We start from the raw sequence: 24,435 nt of genomic DNA on the forward strand, positions 1-24,435 counted from the left end.
TCGCTACGGGGAATAGCGGGTGCCCGACAATTTCACAAACATCATATATTACCTGTCCACACGCAGGTCTTCTCCCGGTCCTGCGAGGCAGCATCATCTTCAGAGCAGCCTGTCTGAGCCGACAGAGTGCTCAGCCAATCACTGATTGGCTGAGCGTTCTAGAAGTTCAGTCAGGCCGCTCCGAAGTTGTTGCTGCCGCCGCGCGGGGCCGGGAGAAGGAGAAGACCTGCACCTGGACAGGTAATGTATGAAACAAGGGCTGCAAGTACATCGATAACTATGTCCCTGCAGCCCTCGCTAACGATTGTCGGGCCGTGGAATAGGCCCAGTAAACGAGGTGGTGGGGCGAGAGGAGTCTGGAGACCTCCTCTGTCACTGGCTCAAAGGCAGAGAAGGATGAGAAGGAACAGTAAGAAGGAATAGGATTATTATTACCAGGGAGATGATCTCCTGACGGATGGTGTCTATTTTGTCCTTGAAGTAGTGGGCTAGGTCTTCAGCACAGAGGTTAGTGATGGGTGTCTGAAGTTTGGGTTAAAGGAGAGAGTTGAGGGTATCAAAGAGGTATTTTGGGTTATGGGATAGAGAAAAGATTAGAGTGGTGAAGTAGGATTGCTTAGGCTAGGTTCACACTGCGTTTTTAGCATCCGTTTAACGCATCCGTTTTTTTTGCAAAAAACGCATGAAAAACGGATTGCAAAAAACGGATTCATTTGTGTGCATCCGTTTTTTCCATTGACATCCATTATAAAAAAAACGGATCCGTTTTTTTTAGCGGACCAAAAAACGTTGCTGACCCTATTTTTCTGGACGTTAAAAAAAACGGATCCATTAAACGGATGCTGAAAACGCAGTGTGAACCTAGCCTTAGTAGAGTGAAAAGCCTAGTAGTAGCTTCTAAGTACGAACTTATAATGTAGGAGGTTGGCTGTTGTCTTGGATTTCCTCCACAGACGTTCAGCACACCTAGAACACCATCTAAGAAAACGAGTTCTGGATGTGTGCCAGGGTTGTGGCTGTCTGTGTCGGGCTGTTTGGGGTATAGGGGGTGCAAGTTGTCCAGGGTGGTTTTAAGGGTGTAGTGGTATTGTTTGGCAGCCAGATTAGGACAGGAGAGGGAAGAGATGGGGGCAATGAAGACTGTACAGCGTCTGAGAATTGTTGGGTATCTAAAAGCCATCAAATAAAATAAAAGTTACACATATAAATTTTTTCTGGTTTTGCAGCGTATTTTATGCAAAAATTAAGCCTGTCTTTGCAAAGTACAATTAGTGGCGCAAAAAATAAGGGCTCATGTGGGTCTCTAGGTGAAAAAATGCAAGCGCTATGGCCTTTTAAGCACAAGGAGGTAAAAACGAAAGCGCAAAATTGGCTTTGTCCTTAAGGGGTTAAAGAGGTACTCCAGGCTAGGGGTATTTTTGCTGTATGGCCAGGGAAAGGGTATATATAGCCGCCATCCACTTACCTCTCCGGTTCCAGCGCCGGGTCCCGGATCACACCATCCCGTTCTCCTGTTCCACTGCCGCTTCCTGGTGTTAGCTGTGGCCACTGGTGTTAGCTAAACAGCTGAGCTGCCTTAAGACATCACGTCTCAAACCGCAGCTCAGACCAGGATGTGGCAGCGGGACGGGAGAACAGGGCAGAGTCTGCGTCTATATCCATCCTCTCCCCGGCCATACAGTAAAAATACCCCCAGTTTGGAGTACCCCTTTAAAATCTCCTCCATAGTTAACAATACTGCTGGTGTGTATAAAGCCTTGTGAAGGATTGCCATTGGAGATGAGCAAATTTACAGTATTAGGATGCGTTCACTCATAACGGATTCGCAGCAGATTTAGTTGATCCTTGCCCTGTACACTTATGAGCAGACAAACTCGTAGCGGGATGGACATCCTGCTGTATGTCAGCATCCCGCCCCCGGAGCATATACATCACCTTCTCCACGCTCCAGCTTGCTTCAGGGGTTCCCGACACATCCCGCTCGGCCAATCAGTGCACTGCCCCATTTAGCGGGACGTAAAGACGCCAGGAGCCCAGAAGCAAGACGGTGCGTGGAGAAGGTGATGTATATGCTCCGGCGGCGGGGGAATTAACGGGGCGGGCTGCTGACATACTCACTGCAGGATGTCCATCCCGCTACGAGTTTGTCTGCCCTTAAGTGTACAGGACGCGGATCCATTACGTGTGAACACACCCTCAATAAAGCAAAGAGCTTCATTATCTCTGCAATCAACTCATCCACCTTCTGCCCTTTAACTGGCTGCCTCCAGGTGCTGAGAAAAGCTAGATCCAGTCCTGAGGAAGTTTCCCAGGACTGGATGCAGCTTTTTCCAGCACCCTGGGAGGAGAGCACAGGAGCTGCAGTGAGGTAAAAGGCTGATGAGAAGTGTTTCTCGTTATTACTCTAAATTTGCACACCACTAATTGTCATGTTCTCTTGATGGGCCTATGATAAACCCTCCTTCCCTTACTTCAATAGCAAAACAAGGAAAGATCTACAAAACGTGTATTATATGATGCTGGCTACAGCCTAAGCCTGAAGAGCTGAGCGGGAGGGGGAGCAGAGCTCGAGCTCCCTGGAGACCTGAGCAGCCATCTTAAATCTGTTCTCTGAGGAAAGCCAATTACGTTCAGTTCCTGAGCGCAGCGTCGATGGAACATGACAAATCTACAGGAAAGGGGGAATACACGCCATTTCCTTTAACCATTTCAAAGCATTATTGTGTGACGTGAGCGCACAGACTAGAGCCACCTGATTCCCGTACAAAACTACGAGCACAATGCGCAGCGAAACCTGAGAAGCGGCCGTGAACAACAGCCATTAAACTGCAGCCTCACTACAAAAAGGCTTGAGGCATGAACATAAGGCAAACACATAGGGCGAACTGATCTCTCCCCCCCATGATTTGACCACCGGGACGTCAGTCACTCTTTTCTCCGTCACTGATTGGCTCATTGTAAAGGGGGGGGGGGGTGAGTTTTCTTACGCTGACGGTGAAACATATACAACTTTACTGTGCTGGCTTAGTATCCTTTCGCATGAGGCGAGAGGAGAAATAGTCCTTCTCTCCCGCCCTCTGTTGCCTTGGGCTGGGGGCAGTACACGGACACCGAAGTGTGAGTAAGGTTTTTTTTTTTTTTTAAGGAGGGAGGGGGGGTATTTGTCACCTTGTTCATAATAGGAAACGAAGCCTGGGTATTAAAAGGCCATTAAAAAGCGGCAGCATTTTCCTATGAGAGGTGCTTGTTGGTCATGAAACCGGTTCAACGATAGATGAATGTTCTGAAATAGAAAACGTGAGTATTTGGAAGCGGAGTCCGTATGCGTTATACAGGCTGTGGGGACAAGCGAAATGTGGCGGCCCGGGCCTCGTAGAAGTGGCCTGAGAGGGAGCTTGGTACCAGACGGAGTGAGAATGGAGGGGAGGGCAATGGGGGAGGGGAGAGCTTTATAGCGGGGGGAGGTGTGGAGTTCTCCCTTTGCCCTCCCCCTCTTTCTTACTCTGTGTCTCTCTCGGTTACATTGTAGCACTAGAACTAGTTACAGTTGCTGTTTCCCAGTCTAGAAACAGACATCTGGATCCCCCGCCTCCTAAAAAAAAATCCAGTCTGGAAGGGGCAGTCACTGGAGGGACCCCGAAGTCTCAGCAACTCCATCGCTGCACCTTTTGTGGGTTTTTTTCCCCCCCTGGACTCGGTTGATCCTGCTTGTTCTGGGCGGAATAATTCCTTGGCAGCTCCATGAAATCCTCCTGGATGTGGTGGACCGTGTAGAGAGGTAAATCTCCCGGCCTTGCATGGCAGCGCGGTGTAGACGTGGACTTGGTGGCCGCTTTCCTGCTCTCTCGAGCTCGGTGTGTTTCATGTGCTCCGGGCCTAGGCATGGAGCTCCGTTTTATCCATAGAAGATGATGAGATTCCTGCCGAATGTTTCCTCCTTGTAACCTCTCTGTTCCCTTCTAATGCCTTTCTGTGTCCTGGAGGGGGATTTCTAGCGTGATAATGTGCTGTTTTGTCCCCTCTAATGTTGCTCTTTTCTACCTATGTGCTTCAGAGAAATCTCACCCAGCTATTGGCTCCAGCCATTCCTATCATGTGTAAAGTTTTATATAATAGTCTGCCTTGTTGTTGTGTATTGTAGCAGCTTAGTCTTTTTCTATATTGTGATCCTGCTTGTTTAGGAGTAGTTTGGATGCCTGGCTAGAGATACACAAACTTCATGTTTTGTATTGTGGGCTCTGGTAGACGCATGGCAGGGGTGTAATGGTGGATGAGAACCTTTTGTCCATAAGGAATTGGTTCTTCCTGAGTGAGTTTGGCAGGCTCAGTTTGTTGAAGGAGGGGAGGGATGAGAGGGAGGTGGTGGTTGTAGAGAGGAGGGGGTGTCTTTCTGTGAGCTACAGAAACATCTGCTATGTGTTAACTGGGTAGAACAGGGACTCCGCCAGCGTTCATGTTGACAGGAAAAAATAAACTTCTGTGTATTGAATGTGTTTCTAGTTCATGTAACTATTGCCCCATTATTTTGTATTGATGTCTTACTAAGAATACTTATTCATCTCATTTCAACAGTTGTGTTCCTTCCATGTACGTTCTAAACTTTATACATAAGTAAGGCAGGGCAGGTTAATGTGTTGTAAGGGAAAAAATGGTGGGAGAGAGAACTAAAGACTGTTGGGGGTGGTGAACGGTATCTATTAAACAGCTGTTACTTTTTGGAGACTTCTAATAACACTTAAGACACTTTAGAATTTTGTCTTGGGGGCATTAATGGGTAGGCGGGGTGTGGCTTGGTAGTTGCAGCTGTGCGACATATGTATCAAGACAGAATTTAGCAAATATACCTAGTATGGAGATTTTAGTTGTATTTGGCCACAGTTCTGACACTTTATGTGCAAAGGTTTGTGTGAAGTTTCTGTTAGGTCTGCATAGAACGGGGCAATTACAACTATATTTTTCCCACTTTATTCATTACTACTTTAGACCATGTCACCAAGGTCTGCTGCAAGTTCACTCTGCTGGAAGCTCTATCAATGGAGGGTCCTGGTATTAAATCCAGAATATCAATTGTACAATATAAACAAATGAATGAGGCTTTGTGGACGCATCATGAGCAGCGAAACAGTTTAAAAAAAAAAGTTGAAAACATTGAAGGTTTTAGGCTAGGTTTGTACTTCTGCTAGGCCCCTAATCTTAGTTAGTAGTGTTAGGGCCCTATTACACCAACAGATTTATGATTATCTGACAAATTTTTTAAGACCCCAGTCTTTTCTTTATTGTCTGATCCTGGCTTTGGCTTCAAAAATCTCTCAGCGCCCTTTAGTTGGAGAGTTTATTCTGTTCCACAGAACAGAGCCAGACGGTCTGTTCAAGAACAGAGACTAACTGATGCGGCCGGATACCTAAGAGATCCCACTGACTTGAGTGGGGTTCGTTGGGCTTCAGTCCAGTGTCAATTTATTTTGAAGGAATTCAGTGGACAAAATAATGACTGTACGCGTTATTATTTTTTTTTCGTCCTCTAAGATCCTCTAAAATAAACAGAACTTCTGGAAGAGTACCCTAAACGGAGTCCCAGCAAAAGTTTTCTCACGATATGTTTTTATTACATGCCTCAATTTGATTAGTATATTATCAAAACTAGTTCTAAACGCAGAAAAAGTTCAAATCTTTCTATTATAGATTTTTTGTGTATTGGACTTGGTTTTAGCTGAAAATACATACCAAATTATTATGTATGAACCAAGATTTAAAGGGGTATTCTAACACCCCCCCCCCCCCCCCCCCCCCCCAAAATTATTTTGGCATGAATACGTTGCTAACCCATAGCTTTCCATCTTTCCAATATAAACTTATTATGGATTCTGGACAGTTTTGCTGCTATCTAGATGCATTCACCCCCCCACCAAATGCATAGAATCATCAGCTCTCATTCCAACCCTGACACACTCCCTTCTTCTGGCTCCCACCCTCCGAGACGGCATCATGTGTCCTCAGTCTCTTCAATGGGCCAGGTTAGCGCTTTTACCCCAGTCCACTGAAGAGAGGGAGGATAGTGAGACAGTGACAGCAGCTGCTGCTGTTCACTGTCTGCCTTACTAACAGCACCCAGAGCTCACCCGCCCCGCACCCTGTATCCCCCCACCCGGAGCGTATCCATCCCCCGGCCGCAGCTAGCCCTGCACCGGCGTCTCACCGGCTTCTATAATTGGCCGGGTGAGATGCGGCGGGGGGTTGCTAATGCGGCCGGCCGGGTGAGATGCGCCCCCACATCATTACATGGTAGGGGCAGGCGGCTGGGGACCGGATCACATGCACTTACATGCCAGCTCTTCTACCTGTCGCTCTCCCGGCTTGGGCAGAACTACAACTCCCTGCATGCACGGAGAGAAGGCTGAGCATGCTGGGAGCTGTAGTTCTGCAAGAACTGGGAAAGCCACAGCTTCTGCCGGGTGAGACGCAGGGGGGAGGGATCGGCGATAAAGGGTGGCTGTGGGCTATACTGGGGGGGTACCTGGAGATCGTGCTGTAGGTAGGGGGACGAGGGTCGCCGGGAGATCACTTTGGGGGGTGGGGAAAGTTCAGTGCTATTCTCCCTATCAACCTAAATGGGTTTCTGAAGAGGTATTTAGATTAAGGGTGCCTACACATGTACCGCATCGCTGTGTATTTATCGCACGAAAGTAGCTGCGTTTTTTGTGGTGTTAAACTCGCCTGTGAAAATCATGTGAACATCAAAACTAGCATGTAAAAATCGCACCAAACACGCAGTGAGAATACACATACATTGACTCTTTAGCAATTAGTATCGCTGTGGATTTATGTGCGTGTAAAGGCACCCTTGAGAAACAAATCTACTTGTGCTACTTATGTAAAATAATATAATAGACTACTCACTTCACCCAGTCCAGCACTGGTCCCTCTGTTTACTTCTCCTGATGACACAGCCCTCCTGACGTTCTGAACAAACTGCAGTTCCATCAGAGAAAGTAATGGTGTGTTTACACTGACAGATTTATCTGACAGATTTTTGAAGCCAAAGCCAGGAATTGGTTTGAAGACTGGAGAAATCTCAGTCTTTCCCTTATTTGTTCTCTGTTTATAGCCTGTTCCTGGCTTTGGCTTAAAAAATCTGTCAGATAATAAAGTTAAAGTAGAACAGGTTACTGTGTTTTTTAATTAAATTGCATTCCCCTTTAAAAAGTTACAACAACACTTAAAGGGGACTGTCAGTCCCCTATTGTGCAGGAGATGCCAAAGAGCAAAGTATGTCTCTTGTCTTCATCCTCAGCACCGTTCCCATGTAGTTAGACATTTGCGCCACGGCCCTGTAAGGCTGCATTCACACGTTCCGTGTTCAGCACGGAACACGGATGTGGAATGTCTGTAACGGACTGTACAGATATGCACCGCGCTGTTATGACGCTTCATTACAGCGCGGCGCATATCTACGGAACGTGTGAATGCAGCCTAATGGTGCGTTTACACAGGCAGATTTATCTGACAGATTTTTAAGGCCAAAGCCAGGAACAGACCATAAAAAGGGAACCCGTCATAAAGGAAAAACTGAGATTTCTCCTTTTTTCAAATCCATTCCTGGTTTTGGCTTCCAAAATCTGTCAGATAAATCTGCCTGTGTAAACGCACCCTAAGGCTGGGTTCACACTATGTATATTTCAGGCTGTATTTGGTCCTCATGTCAGGTCCTCATAGCAACCAAAACCAGGAGTGGATTGAAAACCCAGAAAGGATCTGTTCACACAATGTTGAAATTGAGTGGATGGCCGCCATATAACGGTAAATAACTTCCATTATTTCAATATAACAGCCATTGTTTTAAAATAACAGCAAATATTTGCCATTAAATGACGGCCATCCACTCAATTACAACATTATGTGAACATAGCCTTTCTGTGTTTTCAATCCACTCCTTGTTTTGGTTGCTATACAGCCTCAAACATACAGCCTCAAATATACGTAGTGTGAACCCAGCCTTATAAGACTGTTAGGAGCACTGCCCCACCCCCGACCGGCCTGCTCTGTTTATTATCATTAGAAAGGGGCGGCCAGTGCTCCTAAAAGTCTTACCATTTTAATTTTTTTTTTATAGCTGTTAAATAGGCTCTGTTTTATTGTCCATTGAGTTTATTTAATTAGGTAGTTTCTTTGATGGAAAGAGGAATGCATGCAGCTGCTGCAGTCTTATGTATCCTCCAATGCAGATGTGGCCATAAATGTTGTGTTTATCTGGGGAATTAATGGACATATATTAAATGACAAATCATGAACCTGAGCATCAATGTTCTTATGAGCAGTTTCCTCAGTTGCCAGCACAAAGATAGTATATAGTGCTGTGCAACAAGTTAAGAGGGAAAAGATAACCTAATCACTTTGTGTATGGGCAATATTACAGCAGGCAAAAAAATTATGGGACAGAAGCATTAACACAGTGTGGCTGACTGTATTTTCTGCCTCATATTACTACAAAAATCACTACTTTTACAAACTTACAGCTAAATGCATTTTGCAACAATCTTACACTAATTGCAGTAGTAAGTCATCATTTGACTACACTATACAAACAACCCTTAACCCTTAAAAGGAAGCATTCTACAATTTTTTTCACCAATGATGATCAGTGTCCCACGGTGCGGCTTCAGTCGGGTCCTGCGACGCCATTCAAATCCCGCGCCCAGTGACGTCACAACTGTTCTGACCCCTCTTCTGTCTCCAGATCTGTTGAAGGCTGGAAGTCAGGGTCTCCAACGCATCTATGATTTTGTTTTTTTTCAATAAAAATCAGTTACATGAAGAAAGAATTGCATGACAAATTAAACATTTGGAGGATAAAACTCCTAATAAAAAACTGTCTATACTAATGCATATGATGCCAAAAAAGGCAAAAAGGCATGATAGGCCTGTACAGTGTACACACAGTTCTCTGCTTCTGGCTTTACTTAACCCCTTAATGACCAAGGGCGTATATTTACGCCACCGCTGCCTGGGCTTTAATGCAGGAGGGCTTAAACGTACGCCCTGCTGGGGGGCTGCGCTATCGAGCAAGCTCAGGAGTTGAAGTCGCTTCATAGCGGGTGAGGGCCAGCTGCTATCAGCAGCCAGGCCCTCACCCTCAATGACAGACCACCTCGAGCGCGCAGGCATCCCCTATTAACCCCTTAAACGCCACGATCTGTAACTTACACTTAAGCCGCATTTAAGTGTAAGTGACAGGAGCATCTCCTGTCACTTACCAATCAGGTCCCAATCGCAGTCGCACTGCCTGACTGCCAGAGATATACTGCTAACCTCTGTGCAGTCTGATCTTCTCATAATCTGCCACAGACAGGCTGTATCAGAAGATCGCAGATTACCCTGATCCCTGCTATGCAATGGCATAGCAGTGATAAGTGTGAGCAATCAAATAGATGTATGTAAAATACCCATAGGGGGACTTAAAAAGTGTAATAAAATAAATGTTCTTAAAAATGCCACAAAGCCCCTCCCGCCATTAAAAGTCAAAATCACCCCCCTTTCCCATTTTATAAATAAAACACACAAAAGTAGTATAATAAATAAACATATATGTCGTAATGTGCGTAATCATCCTCTCTATTAAAATAAAACAATATTATTACTGCACAGTGAACGGCATGAACAAAAAGCGGTAAAAAAAAAAGCCAGGATCGCTGATTTCTTTTAATTACAGTATATATAATGTATGAAATAAAAAAAACGTGATGAATACATTTGATCTAAACAGATATGGTACTAATAAAAACTAGAGATCATGGGGCACAAAATGACACCCTATACAGCCCTTTAGGTGAAAAAACAAATGCACTTTAGGAGTTACAATAGGGCCATTTTAAATATACCTATTTGCAAAAAAAAGTTAACAACAATAGTAAAACTGTAGAAAAGCTATGTAACCTGCATATCGCTATAATTCAGACTGACCTATAGAATAAAGATGAAAAGTCCGTTTTACCGTAAAGTGCATTACGTAAACACGGAAATCTTCCCCCCCCCCCCCCCACCATAAATGATATTTTGGAGGTTCTGTCATTAATTTTAGGGTAGATTTAAAAGCTGCATTACAAAGTACACCTGTTCCTGAAAAAAAGACCTCACATGGCTCAGTAGCTGGAAAAATAAGAGAGCTTTTAAAAGGCAAAGACGAAAAAAAGAAAACGCAAAAATGTAAATTGGCCTGGTCCTTATGGGGTTGGCCATCCTCTCAAAAGTATTTTTAAAAACATTTGTATGAATACTGTTACCCCATTATGCAGTCTTCTGAATCTCTGCACCCTCGATCGCTGGCCTGTCTGTGCCATACCTGCAGTGATCCAATCCACAACATGGCAGCATGTGACCTTTAAATCACTCAGGCTGAGTGACGGTGTATGTTCACATGTCACTCCACACACCGCCATCTTATCAAAAGGATGACTGCAGGGATGGCACAGATGGGCCAGCAATCAAAGGGGCAGAGCTTCAGAAGGCTATATACTTGGGCTGAAGTAACCTCATACTGTAACAATATTTACCATGCTGTAATCCTACATATTATTTATTTTTTTTTTTAAATACCTCTTTAAAGGGGTACTTCAGCAAAATGTTTTTTTTTTTTTTGTTTTTTTTTTCAAATCATCTGGTTTCAGAAAGTTATATTGATTTGTAAATTACTTCTATTTAAAAATCTCTAGTCTTCCAGTAGTCATCAGCTGCTGTATGTCCTGCAGGAAGTGCTGTATTCTTTCCAGTGTGACACAACTTTCTGCTGACATCTCTGTCCAAGACAGGAACTTTCCAGAGCAGTAGCAAATTCCCATAGAAAACCTCTACTTTAGAGATGAGCGAACCTTGAGCATGCTCGAGTCGATCTGAACCCGAACTTTTGGCATTTGATTAGTGGGGGCTGCTGAGGTTGGATAAAGCCTTAAGGCTATGTGGAAAACATGGATATAGTCATTGGCTGTATCCGTGTTTTCCAGACAACCTTAGAGCTTTATCCAAGTTCAGCAGCCCCAGCTAATCAAATGCTGAACGTTCGAGTTCGGATGGACTCGAACCCGAACCCGGCTCGCTCATCTCTACTCCTGTGGACAGTTCCTGTCTTGGACGGAAATGTAAGCAGAGATTATAAAATAGAAGTAAATTACAAATCTATTTAATGGTGCGTTTACACAGGCAGATTTATCTGACAGATTTTGGAAACCAGGAATGGATTTGAAAAGAGGAGGAATTTCAGTCTTTCCCTTATGACCCATTCCCTGTTTATGATCTGTTCCTGGCTTTGGCTTTAAAAATCTGTCGGATAAATCTGCCTGTGTAAGCGCACCGTTACTTTCTGAAACCAGTCTGCAGATTGTGCTGATTGTTGGGAGCCCAACAATCAGATTTTGATGGCTTATCTTGGGCTGTGTTTGTGTTTGTGCCACCGTTTCCCACTATTTTGCAACGAAACGCGTAATTGGAACAATCTTTAAACCACACCCCCATGTTTCCCTTAATAACTTCACAATGTTGTCAGGATTATGGGCAACATCACATGGTTATTTAGAAAAAAAATTGGATGTGCTTTCCACTATTTAAAACTGAAAAGGTGGAGATGCCGCCAAAGACTGCTGACAAATCGTGTCTTGCCAGCTGCCCTTCATAAAGCACAATCTAATTAACCCATAGCTGCACCAGGACGTTATTGAACGTCCTCGTGCCGCTATGGGAGTTCAGAGGGGGGTCGCGCGGCGACCCCCCTCTGAACTGCCGCGATCCCGGGTGCCGCATGTAGCCCGGGATCGCGGCTATTAGCGGGCACGGTCCGATCGCCGTGCCCGCTAATTAAGTACTTAGAAGCAGCTGTCAAAGTTGACAGCTGCTTCTAAATACTTGCTGATATGCATCCCTGGTGGTCTAGTGGGGGGATCGCCCCCCTGCGGCGTGATTGCGGGGGGCGATCCCCGCATCCATCCCGGGCTGGGGTCTGCGCTGTAATGGCGCTGATCCCGGCTCGGTATTCTATTGCTTTTGGCTGCAGCAGCCAAAAGTAATAGAACACCGATCTCATGGATTCATGCAGTATAACTATACTGCATGGATCTCTGAGAGATCAGAGTGCATATACTAGAAGTCCCCCAGGGGGGCTTCTAGTATATGTGTAAAGTAAAAGAAAAATGTATTTTTAATAACACAAAATCCCCTCCCCTAATAAAAGTCTGAATCACCCCCCTTTCCCCATTTTATAAATAAAAATAAATAAATAAATTAATAAACAAACATGTTTGCTATCGCCGCGTGCGTAATCGCCCGAACTATTAATTAATCACATTCCTGATCTCACACGGTAAACGGCGTCAGCGCAAAAAAATCCCAAAGTGCAAAATTGCGCGTTTTTGGTCGCATCAAATCCAGAATAATTGTAATAAAAAGCGATCAAAAAGTCATATATGCGCAATCAAGGTACCGATAGAAATATCACATCATGGCGCAAAAAATGACACCCCACACAGACCCATAGACCAAAGGATAAAAGCGCTATAAGCCTGGGAATGGAGCGATTTTAAGGAACATATATTTTCTTTAAAAGGTTTTAATTTTTTACAAGCCATCAAATCAAATATAAGTTATACATGTTACATATCGTTGTAATCGTAACAACTTAAGGAACATATATAACGAGGCAGTTTTACCCCAGGGCGAACATAGTAAAAACAACCCCCCCCCCCAAATAAAAAAAAAATAATTTTTTTTTTCAATTTCACCACACATATAATTTTTTTGTGGTTTCCCGGCACATTTTAGGCAAAAATTACATCTGCCATAGCAAAGTACAATTAGTTGCGCAAAAAATAAGGGCTCATTTGGGTCTCTAGGTGGAAAAATGCAGGCGCTATGGCCTTATATACACGAGGAGGGAAAAACGAAAATGCAAAAATGAAAACTGGCTGTGTCCCCTAAGGGTTAATGCATGTTTTTTTTTTTTTAATGCAGTTCTCAAATGCATGTATAGGAGCACAGCCTTAGGGCCCACTCACACTATGGAATCGGAGCCGAAATCCCATGCGGAACCCCCCGAATCCTGCCTGATATCTGTTTGAATGGGAGGGCTCGCGCAAGCCCTCCCATTTAAACAGATAGCAGGTGGGATTCAGCACCAAGTCCACTTGCAGGTTCCCCACAATTCCGTAGTGTGAACAGGCCCTTAGGGTCGTTTTACACACACAGATATTTGACATATTTCTTTTTTTAAGCCAAAGCCAGGAATGGGTTTGAAAAAAGGATAGATCCCAATCATTCCTTTATGACCTGTTCTCTGTTTATAGTGTCTTCCTGGCTTTGGCTTCAAAGGTCTCAGATAAATTGGTCAGAAATCTGTGTGTAAAAGGAGACATCGTGCACACACAGGGTTCATATACCGAAATAGTTTGAAGGGTAGAGATAAGCGAATTTACAGTAATAACGAAGCAAAGGGCTTTGTAATCTCTGCAAACCACTTAACAGCCAGCTGCCTTTTAACTCGCTGCCGCTCTGTGCCGCTTCTCCCCGGGTGCTGGGAAATACTAGGTCCAGCTTTCCCCAGCACCCGGCACAGAGCGGTAGTCAGTTAAATGGAAGGCGGCTGATAAGTGGATTGCAGACATAGTGAAGCGAATCGCTTTGCTTTTACTCTAAATTTGCTAATTTCTAGTACCTATCATTTTAATCTTCTGACATATCAGAAGTTTGTATTGTTAGAATGAAGGGGCAGGCGTGTTCAGCATAGTGCACACTGCCTCCTCTTCTCGGGCTCATTGCTAAAGTAACAGTTGACAGAATTATAATGGAAGGATCAAATTATCAGCTCATCCACCGCAAGTTATCTTGTGTATACCGTGGTCCTCCAGTGCTGAAGCACAAGGAGTATTATTGGGGGCCAATAACCGTATGGTCTAATATCAAAAACTACAGCTCCTAAAAGCTTGAATAACAACAGTTAAAACCGCTCTGATACGTTGCGGGTTAAGGCTATGTTCACACTACGTATATTTGAGGCTGTATATTTGAGGCTGTATAGCAACCAAAACAAGGAGTGGATTGAAAACCCAGAAAGGCTCTGTTCACATAATGTTGTAATTGAGTGGATGGCCATCATTTAATGGCAAATATTTGCTGTTATTTTAAAACAACGGCTGTTGTATTGAAATAATGGAAGTTATTTACCGTTATATGGCGGCCATCCACTCAATAACAACATTATGTGAACAGATCCTTTCTGGGTTTTTAATCCACTCCTGGTTTTGGTTGCTATGAGGACCTGACATGAGGACCTGACATGAGGACCTGACATGAGGACCTGACATGAGGACCTGACATGAGGACCTGACATGAGGACCTGACATGAGGACCTGACATGAGGACCTGACATGAGGACCTGACATGAGGACCAAATACAGCCTCAAATATACATAGTGTGAACCCAGCCTCATGGTGCGTTTACACAGAGAGATTTATCTGACAGATTTTTTAAGGCAAAGCCAATAATGGATTTGAAAAGAGGATAGATCTCAGTATTTTCTTTATGACCTGTTCCCTGTCTATAGTCTGTTCCTGGATTTGGCTTTAACGATCTGTCAGATAAATCTGTCTGTGTAAATGCACCATAATCCTCCTTAATCATGGCAATAAAGGTGTTTTAAGATGTCCCGGAAATAAAGTATTCAAGATTTTAGTAGCTGTGGAGCTGCAGTTTTTGGATACTTGGCATTATAATGGAGTCCTATGGAACTTCCAATACAACGATTACCTTTAAATTTTTCCACTACTATACTGACACAACTGTGCAAAGATTTAAACTGCTAATGATGTCAGGAGTTCAGATAATCCATTAAACACAGTCCGTAAATACGGGCTGTGCACGGAACCTGTTCAAGAGGCTTAAAGAGGATGTACCACCTGGTACATCCCCTTTAATCTGAACCCACTGATCGAACGGCGGCGGCACGGGGAAGTCAGTGCTGCGGTACGTTTTTCGGACCGCGTGGCCATGTTCCCATGCACTGCGCCGTTCTATGCACTGGAACCGGCTGGTGCTCAAGCACTGGAGGCCGTCCGGCCCGTCCCCAGTGGGAGGGAATTCCTTCCCCTGTATGACGTGGCTCCCTTGGAATGAAGCACCGTCAGGTTCCATTGCATAGAACAGCGCCGTGCACGGGAACCAGGCCGCGGTCCGAAAAACGGACCGCGGCACCGGCTTCCCCGTTCCGGCGCCGTTCGATCAGTGGGTTCAGATTAAAGAGGATATACCTGTTGGTACATCCTCTTTAAAGATTGCCCTTATAACAGTACAGTGTTAATCCAGCACGGTGGCTCAGGGGTTAGTACTGTAGCCTTGCAGCACTGGAGTCCTAGGTTCAAATCCTACCAAGGGCAACAAAGAGTTTGTATGTTCTCTCCATGTTTGCTTGGGTTTCCTCCGGGTACTCTGGTTTCCTCCCACACCCAAAAACATAGATCGGTGAAGCGCTGCGAAATCTGTGTACGGTATATAAAATAAATAGAAATAGGGAACAGATGTCTCTTTTGAAAGCACCCTAAAAAGGCAGCAATCAGCTTATGAACCAACGGCTCATTTGAAAAATTATAAGGGTCTTTTACACCTACAGATTATTTGCAGTGCCTTTACATGGCACAATCAATAAAGCGTCTGGCCCGCATGAACAATCTCTGTATCTTGTGCCCATTAACATTCATGATTGGCCATACGTCTCCTGTTTACAGAGATGTGTGGGCCTTAGGGCCCTTTTACATGGCACGACTGACTCGCAGCAACAAAGTGCCGATCACCTTGAGCCTGGCCGCACAGATAATCACCAGATCATATGGCCCCTTGAAGGGGAACGTATAGTATGAAAATGATGATAAAATCATTTTATATTTAACATGTTTTTTTAAGAATTTTTGGTGTGTGTTTTATTTAAATTTTCCATTTTACTATCTATATTCTAAAATCTGGAAATCTTGCAGTCTTTGTTTTGGCCACTAGGCTTAAAATACGTTGAGGCCTCCTGTTCTGTACAAATCATTTACCAGCAATGTCCTTAACAACACGTTACAGTGACAGCAGTATATAGATAAGAGGTACACACTATACTTGTGCCTCACAACTCACAAGCGCCAGATTAATATTCTTGAGGTGGGGTTGGCTGGTGAGTGGTTTAGTTCACTAGTACCTGTACTAGAGGGCTGTAGTAACACCCACAGTACATCAAAATGTAAGTTACATATTAATAAAACAGTGGATTTAACAACAATGGCATTTAGGATAAAAGTAAGAAAATGACCCTTTATTCTCAGCGTTCATGCTCTATTCTAACCTGCAGTTTGTCTCCCTTTAAAAGGTAACAATTGGTTTATACAGCATGTAGTTGATTGACATTTGTCAGGCTTTAAACTTGCCATAACCCGCACAGGATTGTTTTTGCTATGTATTAATAATCCATTTACTGATATGTTCATTTATGCGATTGAGAAACCAGAAAAATGTCATTTAAAACTCCTAAGACTGGAGCTAAATAGCACATGAAAGTAACTCACACAAATCATAGTATCGTTCCTTATTTCTTCTGACTGCAGACAATGTGTTCTTTTCTTCCCCCCCCCCCCCCCCCTTTGGGAATGGTTAAAGTGAACCTGTCACCACATCCCCCCTCCCCCCCCCCCCCCGTGCCGGGGCAGAGCCTGGCTGACTCCCAGCTAGAGACCCTTATACTCTTACCCCGACGCACAAAGTCACGCTCCTGGAGCCGCTCCCGAGATATCACCGTCAGAATCCCGGCGCGCGCTCATCAGAGATGAGTCCGACGCTCATAGAGAATGAGACCACTATTCTCTATGAGCGTCGGACTCATCTGTGATGTGCGCGCGCTGGTCTTCCGACAGTGCACAGGGGTAAGTATAAGGGTATCTAGCGGAGGGTCAGCTGGGCTGACAGGGTGACAGGTTCCCTTTAAAGTTACTTTACTATTGAGAATGATCTTCCCACTATCTTAGTCTTTTAGCCTGTGTTTAAAGGAGACCTGACACCCCATCATCCCCTCCCCGTGCTGGGGTGACAGGCTCCTGACCCCCAGTTAGATCCTCTTATACGTACAGAGTCCCGCTCCCGGAGCCGGTCCCAAGATGGAGATATCCCGGCCAGAAGCTGGCGTGCGCTGTAGAGAGAGGTCTGGCATCCATAGAGAATGAATGGAGCCGTGAGCGATGAGTCTGGCTCCATTCATTCTCTATGGACGCCGAACCTCTCTCCAGAGCGCGCGCGCCGGCTTCTGACCCGGGATATCTCCGTCCCAGGACCGGCTCCGGGCCCGGGAGCGGGACTCGGCGGGATGAGGTACGTATAAGGGGATCTAACTGGGGGTCGGGAGCCTGTCACCCCGGCATGGGGGGTGACGGGTCCTCTTTAAGCTTTGTTGGAAATCTTTCTTTTGCTTAATTTGTCTTGCATAAATAACATTTATTTTCCGTTTCTAAATTAAGGTACCCTGTTTTTTTAAAACTGGATGAGCATGAATTCACAACAGAGAATGGCAGTGGGCACAGACAAGGAATTAAGTGACCTTCTGGATTTTAGCATGGTAAGCAGTTAAGTATAAAACGTATTCCCATGATAACTAGTTCTTGCTCGTATTCTCTTTAGTAGATTGGGCAATAATGAAACCATAGAAGCCATCTAGGTGTTTTGGTTGCGAGAATGCTATTTTTTCGTATGCTTATGGTCCTTTTAGACGGAGCTATTATTCGCCCGATCGCATGATTAACCATTTTGAATGAACAGTGTGTTTTTTATAACGATCAGCGTTTAGACTGAACGATACATCGTACGGAAAAATCGTTTTGTGATCGCTTAAGCCTACCTCACACATAGGTGAAATCGTTCAAAGACTGTTTACACGGAACGATCTGCGAATTTTTTGCGAACGATCGACGATTTGAGAACATGTTGAAAGATCAAAATGAACAATTCCTGGCTCGTCGCTTGATCTTTCGCTGTGTTTACACGGAACGATTATCGCTCAAATGCGATCGTTATTGTGCAAATTCGAACGATAATCGTTCCGTCTAAAAGGACCATAACCTGTGTTTTTTTGATTTTTTTCTCAAATAGGCATCAATTTTATGGTTGCTATTTTGCAACGTGAATGTGGCATGCATATAGAATGTTATCCTGTTGTATTTGTGTTTTGTTGCATTATATGAGGAGCTGAATGAATTGTTAGTGTTAAGATTTGGTAACAAAAACCAGCACGTGGTTGACTTTCAAAGACTGGTTTCAAAGACTGACAATGTGAAAGGTGTGCATCTGCTATTGTATATTGTTCCACTTTATAACAGATTGCTTCTAATTATTGCTTTTGGCTGATGTGTGGAATTTAACTCTGTCTGGAATGTGCTTCCTGAAATGTGTATTTGTTTGGATGGACAGCAAGGTTTGTTGGCAAAGAAATCCTGTTTATTGCAGATGCCAAAAGCTTTGAATTCCAAGCCAACTGTTTTCTAGTGATAATCATATGCCAGTAACACCTTCCTAGGGGTACAAGTACACATGTTGCGGTGATTACTGTGCAGCAGTTGTTACAGCACAATCGGTAACTGTATGGGGCACAGTTTACAGATGAACAGATTTTCTGATGTTTGTTGCTGTGGTTTTTGCAATTTTGTGGCCAAAATGCAGTTATGCAGAAGCAAAAATATAATAAATTTGCAGAATATTTTCAGATTCTGTCAGAAGCTAATAAAGCCACAAAACCTGCATATGGGACTTGAAATGCCTTTGCCACTTCTTTTGCGTCCAGATAAATTTTTATAAATTTAACTTCGGTTTATGTAAGCAGAATGCTTTTGTAGAAACTGCAAAAAAAATCCCAGTGGAGGTGCACCATGTGCTCCCCAGGAGGTTAGTTTGAGGCTATGTTTACACATGAACGGACATTATTTAATGCTTCCTACGGACAGAATTAATAAACATGATCGTTAATTCCGGCTGTAGGCAGTGTTAAACAGCGGACGTTCACGGGAAACGGCCGTTTATACAGCTTGTGAACATAGCATATGTGTATATATGGTGCCAGTGGCCTCTCACCTGGGGCAATCGTGCTTAGGGTACATGGGTACACCAGTTTGATGTTAACGCAACTGCAGCCTCCAGAAGATTCAGTAAAATGGTTGAAACTACTATGTGGGGTGCAGCATAGTATACACATAAGTGTTTGTATAGAAACCTAGAAGATTGTCTGCACTTGGTCCATGTAGTTTGCTCTTTTAGTATGTCCTTTCTGATTATCTCAGGAGATATAAATAATGTTTCTCAGGCATGTTTAAATTCAGTTATTGTAGGTTTGCCTATCACTTCTGCTGAAATCTCCTCACTCCGTATCCCCAATTCTACTACCCACCCTTATTTTGTTCAGTATTTTGCATAACCAGAACTCATTCATTTTATAGTTTTAGCTTCCATAAAAAAAACATTGATTGTAATTTTTAGTTAAAAAAAAACGCTAAAAACAGATGTTAGCTGTAAGTAGAGCTGGGCGGTATACCGCAAAAATACCGATACCGTCACTGGCGTCGGTTAACCGCCCTCAACTTAGCCAGGACGGTATCTGCGGTATTTTTGTACTTCCTGTCCCGTCAGAGCACACATGCGCGCCGCCCGGCATTAGCGCTGCACGTTATGTGCAGGGACGCCGGCATCAAAGCGGGAGGAGGAGGAGGAGGAGGGGCAGCAGCAAAAGCTTACCTCCCGCCCCCCGCAAGTCCCGTCCAAGCGCTCGCTCTCCCCACCCGTCCGGTCCCACCTCACATGTCCAAGGCCCCCACCCCACTGGTCCGGTCCCGTCCCGTCCGAGGCCTCACCACCTCTCCTCACCCGTCCGAGGCCCCTACCGGTCCGGTCCTATCTGAGCGCCCCCCACATCCGGCCGGCGAGCGCTGCACGTGTGTGTGCCGGGACGCTGGCATTTCAGAGCTGGAGCTGGAGGAGCAGCACTTGGCGGCAGCTGTCCTGTAGTTCCCTCATTAACAGTACAGGAGTCTAGCATAGGAGGAATGGATGTGCTGCAGCAAGCAGGATGTCACACACAGCAATGTCTCCTATAGCTTATCCTGCCTGCTGAAGCCCATTCACTCCTCCTCCTATGCTACACTCCTGTACTGTTAATGAGGGAACTACAGTCATACACCCCTGCCCCCCCCTGTACAGTCATAGACCCCTGCCCCCCCTGTACAGTCATACACCCCTGCCCCCCCCTGTACAGTCATAGACCCCTGCCCCCCCTGTACAGTCATACACCCCTATCCCCCCCTGTACAGTCATACACCCCTATCCCCCCCTGTACAGTCATACACCCCTGCCCCCCCTGTACAGTCATACACCCCTGCCCCCCCCCTGTACAGTCATAGACCCCTGCCCCCCCTGTACAGTCATAGACCCCTATCCCCCCCTGTACAGTCATACACCCCTATCCCCCCCTGTACAGTCATACACCCCTATCCCCCCTGTACAGTCATACACCCCTATCCCCCCCTGTACAGTCATACACCCCTGCCCCCCTGTACAGTCATACACCCCTGTCTGCCCCCCCTGTACAGTCATACACCCCTGTCCACCCCCTCCCTTTATAGTCATACACCCCCCCTGTATAGTCATACACCCCTGTCTGCGCCCCCCTGTATAGTCATACACCCCTGTCTGCGCCCCCCTGTATAGTCATACACCCCTGTCACCCCCCCGTATAGTCATACACCCCTGTTGGCCCCCCTGTATATAGTCATACACCCCTGTCGGCCCTCCCTGTATATAGTCATACACCCCTGTCGGCCCCCCCTGTACAGTCATACACCCCTGTCGGCCCCCCCTGTACAGTCATACACCCCTGTCGGCCCCCCCTGTACAGTCATACACCCCTGTCGGCCCCCCCTGTACAGTCATACACCCCTGTCGGCCCCCCCTGTACAGTCATACACCCCTGTCGGCCCCCCCTGTACAGTCATACACCCCTGTCGGCCCCCCCTGTACAGTCATACACCCCTGTCGGCCCCCCCTGTACAGTCATACACCCCTGTCGGCCCCCCCTGTACAGTCATACACCCCTGTCGGCCCCCCCTGTACAGTCATACACCCCTGTCGGCCCCCCCTGTACAGTCATACACCCCTGTCGGCCCCCCCTGTACAGTCATACACCCCTGTCGGCCCCCCCTGTACAGTCATACACCCCTGTCGGCCCCCCCCCCCTCTATAGTCATACACCCCTGTCGGCCCCCCCCCTCTATAGTCATACATCCCCAAATAATGACAAATGGTAATGATAATAATAATGATAATAGACTAACCACGGGTTGCTGCTGAGTGAGTTCTTTTTTACTTTTTTGATATCGCCAGTTTGGCATGGCAAGTGGGTGTGGTTTGTAAAAAGGGGCGTGTCATAATTATCGTTCAGTTATCGTCACCGCGGCTACATGTGCGATAAACCGCGATATTGATTTTGGCCCATATCGCCCAGCCCTAGCTGTAAGTCATTGAATTGCAATTGGAACACAGCTGTGCTTGGTTGCTATGGGAAATAAAGGCAGTTTTTCTTTTTAGAAAGTTTATTTTATTTTATGAAGACTGAGGAAAGGTCCTTAAAGGACATTTCACATTGTCGGGCTGTGTTCCCACAATTTAAAAATAAGGGGGAAAAGTCAGTTATTTACATTTACGATCATTAATAGCCACCCATTTATTTTTTGCAACAACTGTCATAGTTATTTGCCCTTATTTTTACATTGTGGGAACAAGCCTTACACTACACAAAGATACACCACACAAGACACCTATAATAAAGCCTGCCTCTGTGGGAAACTGCAGTTGTACAGTTCCTACATTTCTGCCCTCTTCGAATTCCCTGGGGGGAAAAAAACATACAAACAAACAGGTTGTGATGTGGTCTGAAGAAAAAAGCGTGCTGCATTTCCTGGGTACTGTGTATTTCTGTGTCTTACCGTGAACAGGATTTTTTAAACATAGAACATCTGGCTGTGTAAAAATTGCAGCAGCTGAAACACAAGACAAACGCCCAAGTACTACTATTGTTTGCAGAGCAGCATTTCTCACTGGATACTTGTATTTGCACGACATCCAGTTGGTCATAGATAAATTCTGCAGATTTACGTTGTATTCGTTTCTATCTTTCCTTCTCACCCCCATCCCATGTATTTTTTACATTTTTTATTTTTATGTTTACAAGAGCAAAATAAAAAAATGCTTATAAAGTGACAGCAGTATGGCTTGGAAACTCACATTGAAAACAGTGGGAATGTAAAAAAGTGCAAGAACTACACAGCAAATTGCACACTGGGTATGCCCATAGGATTAAAAAGCCCAATGTAGGGCAAAAGGATGTTCTTGCGGCTGGCGGTATAAATGTTTTTTATACTGTTCTATTGTATTGGGCCGTGTAAAAGGTTGCTATGACCCACAAATAACATGGTATGATATGTCATAGGCATTTATTAAAGGGGTAGTGCGGCGCTAAACAATTTTTCACAAAATAACACACATTACAAAGTTATACAATTTTGTTATGTATGTTTATGTATGTGAATGGCCCCCTTCCCCGTGTTTTCCCCCCACCCACGCCACCCCCGGAAGTGTGATGCACTATACTCACATGATTCGTGTCGACCCCCATCTGCCATCTTGGGACAATGATGTCATCTTCGGGCGGCCGGCCGAACCGCTCCATCTGTCCATCGTGCCGGCCCCCCTCTGCCGCGTCAAAACTGTGCTCAGCTGCGATTGGCTGAGCACAGTTATGCTCTGCCGCATCATCAGCTGCTCAGCCGTGGCTGAGGGGGGCCGGCATGAGGGACAGATGGAGAGGTTCGGCCGTTCTTTTTTTTTTTTAACTGCCACTGCATGCAGTTTTAAATCCCAAATTGCAATATAATTGGAGAACCAATACTAATGCTTGCTGTGGGATCCACTTTTGGCTTTAGTATAAACTGTAGTGGCATAATAATTAATAATCCTATAGCTGGGATTTTGATTGGTTAATATGATTAAATGCTGATTAAAACGGAAAATACAGTGAGATTGTAGGGGTGGTAAATGATCAGCTGAATTTGCCTAGTCATGCCATACGCTTATGGTGTGTTCACACGTACAGATTTTTGTTTGCACTTGTGAAAACAAGGGTAGGAATGGATTTGAAAAGAGGAGAGATCTCTGTTTATAGTCTGTTCCTGGCTTTGGCTTCAATAATTGCGATAGAAAATCTGTCTGTGTAAACACACTCTAAGGTTCCCTTCAGACTACAGAATTGGCACTGAATTTCTGCATGTCACATTGATTCGGTAGGATGTCTCATGCACACTTCGCCATCTGCCCAAAGAATTGACATGAAATTTTGTGCTAATTCCTTAGTGACAATGGACCCTTAGGCTACAAACACACACACACACACACCTTATACGCAGCGTATTTACTGCTGCGATATGCAGCAGATTAGATCTAAATAACTGAACACAGCATCAAGTCTTCACCATCAAATCTGCTGCAGATCTGCTGCGTATCTGCTGCATATACGGTGTGTGTGTTTGTACCCTTAGCCTGTGTTCTCACATTTGTGTTTGAAAACTGAAGGGAATACACATTTGGGATCCCTTTACACTTACAGGATCTGCTGCAGATCAATGTGACAAAATGAACACTGCAACAAATCTGCTGCAGATCTTGTACATGTGAATGAACCCTCAGAGTATATTGATATGTACAGTGTCTTCAGCTTGCTTGGGCTTTGTTTTGGGCTTCAAACTCGTAACAAAAGATGCAGCTAAAAACACTGCTTGTGTGAATGAACCTAAAAAAATGCATGGGTGTTTTTTTTTTTTTTTCTTTTTAGATTGTGCTTTAAAGGGAACCGATGGAAAAAGCATGTTATAAAAATGCTGCAGTGTTTCCTACCATATAAACTGCCTGTTTCTCGTTGCCTGCCTCTCTGAAAAAGTAGTTATAGTTCTTCCTGTGCTTATGCAAATCAACACTAACTAGGTATGTGGGCAGCGTGTCTTCCTCAACTAGTCATGGCTCCCAGGCTGTATTAATTTCCCTGTGCACTGTAATCCCGCCTCTCTGGGTGGCCACTGAATGATATAGCAGGCTCCATGCCTGGGGATCATGCCCAATGAGGCGGGATTGCAGAGCAGAAGGGAGTACCTACAGCCTGGGAACCATAACTAGTTAAAGGGGTTATCCAGCGCTACAAACCCATGGCCACTTTATTCCAGAGACAGCCCCACTCTTGTCTCCAACTTGGGCGGGGTTTTTCTGCTCAGTTCCATTGAAGTGAATGGAGCCTAATTACAGACTGCACCTGAACTGGAGGCAAGAGTCAGGTTGTCTCTGAAAGAAAGTGGCCA

General features: G+C 45.0%; 1 protein-coding gene across 10 annotated transcripts in view; it reads left to right on the forward strand.

Annotated features, from left to right (window-relative positions):
- The first annotated feature begins 2,990 nt into the window (after positions 1-2,990).
- Positions 2,991-24,435, forward strand: part of TCF3 (transcription factor 3) — a 93,403-nt gene continuing 71,958 nt past the window's right edge. For 6 of the 10 annotated variants that reach the window (XM_069962542.1, XM_069962548.1, XM_069962549.1 and 3 more), the window contains exons 1-2: positions 3,503-3,778; positions 17,515-17,612. In XM_069962542.1, the coding sequence (XP_069818643.1) occupies positions 17,538-17,612 (75 nt within the window). In that variant the 5' untranslated portion in view covers positions 3,503-3,778; positions 17,515-17,537. Of the gene's footprint in view, positions 3,118-3,190; positions 3,298-3,502; positions 3,779-17,514; positions 17,613-24,435 lie in introns of those variants that run through there. The other 4 variants (XM_069962547.1, XM_069962553.1, XM_069962543.1 and 1 more) reach the window with 3 other exon arrangements.

This window comes from Dendropsophus ebraccatus, chromosome 3 (genome assembly GCF_027789765.1).
Source record: "Dendropsophus ebraccatus isolate aDenEbr1 chromosome 3, aDenEbr1.pat, whole genome shotgun sequence".
NCBI classification, from domain to species: domain Eukaryota; kingdom Metazoa; phylum Chordata; class Amphibia; order Anura; family Hylidae; genus Dendropsophus; species Dendropsophus ebraccatus.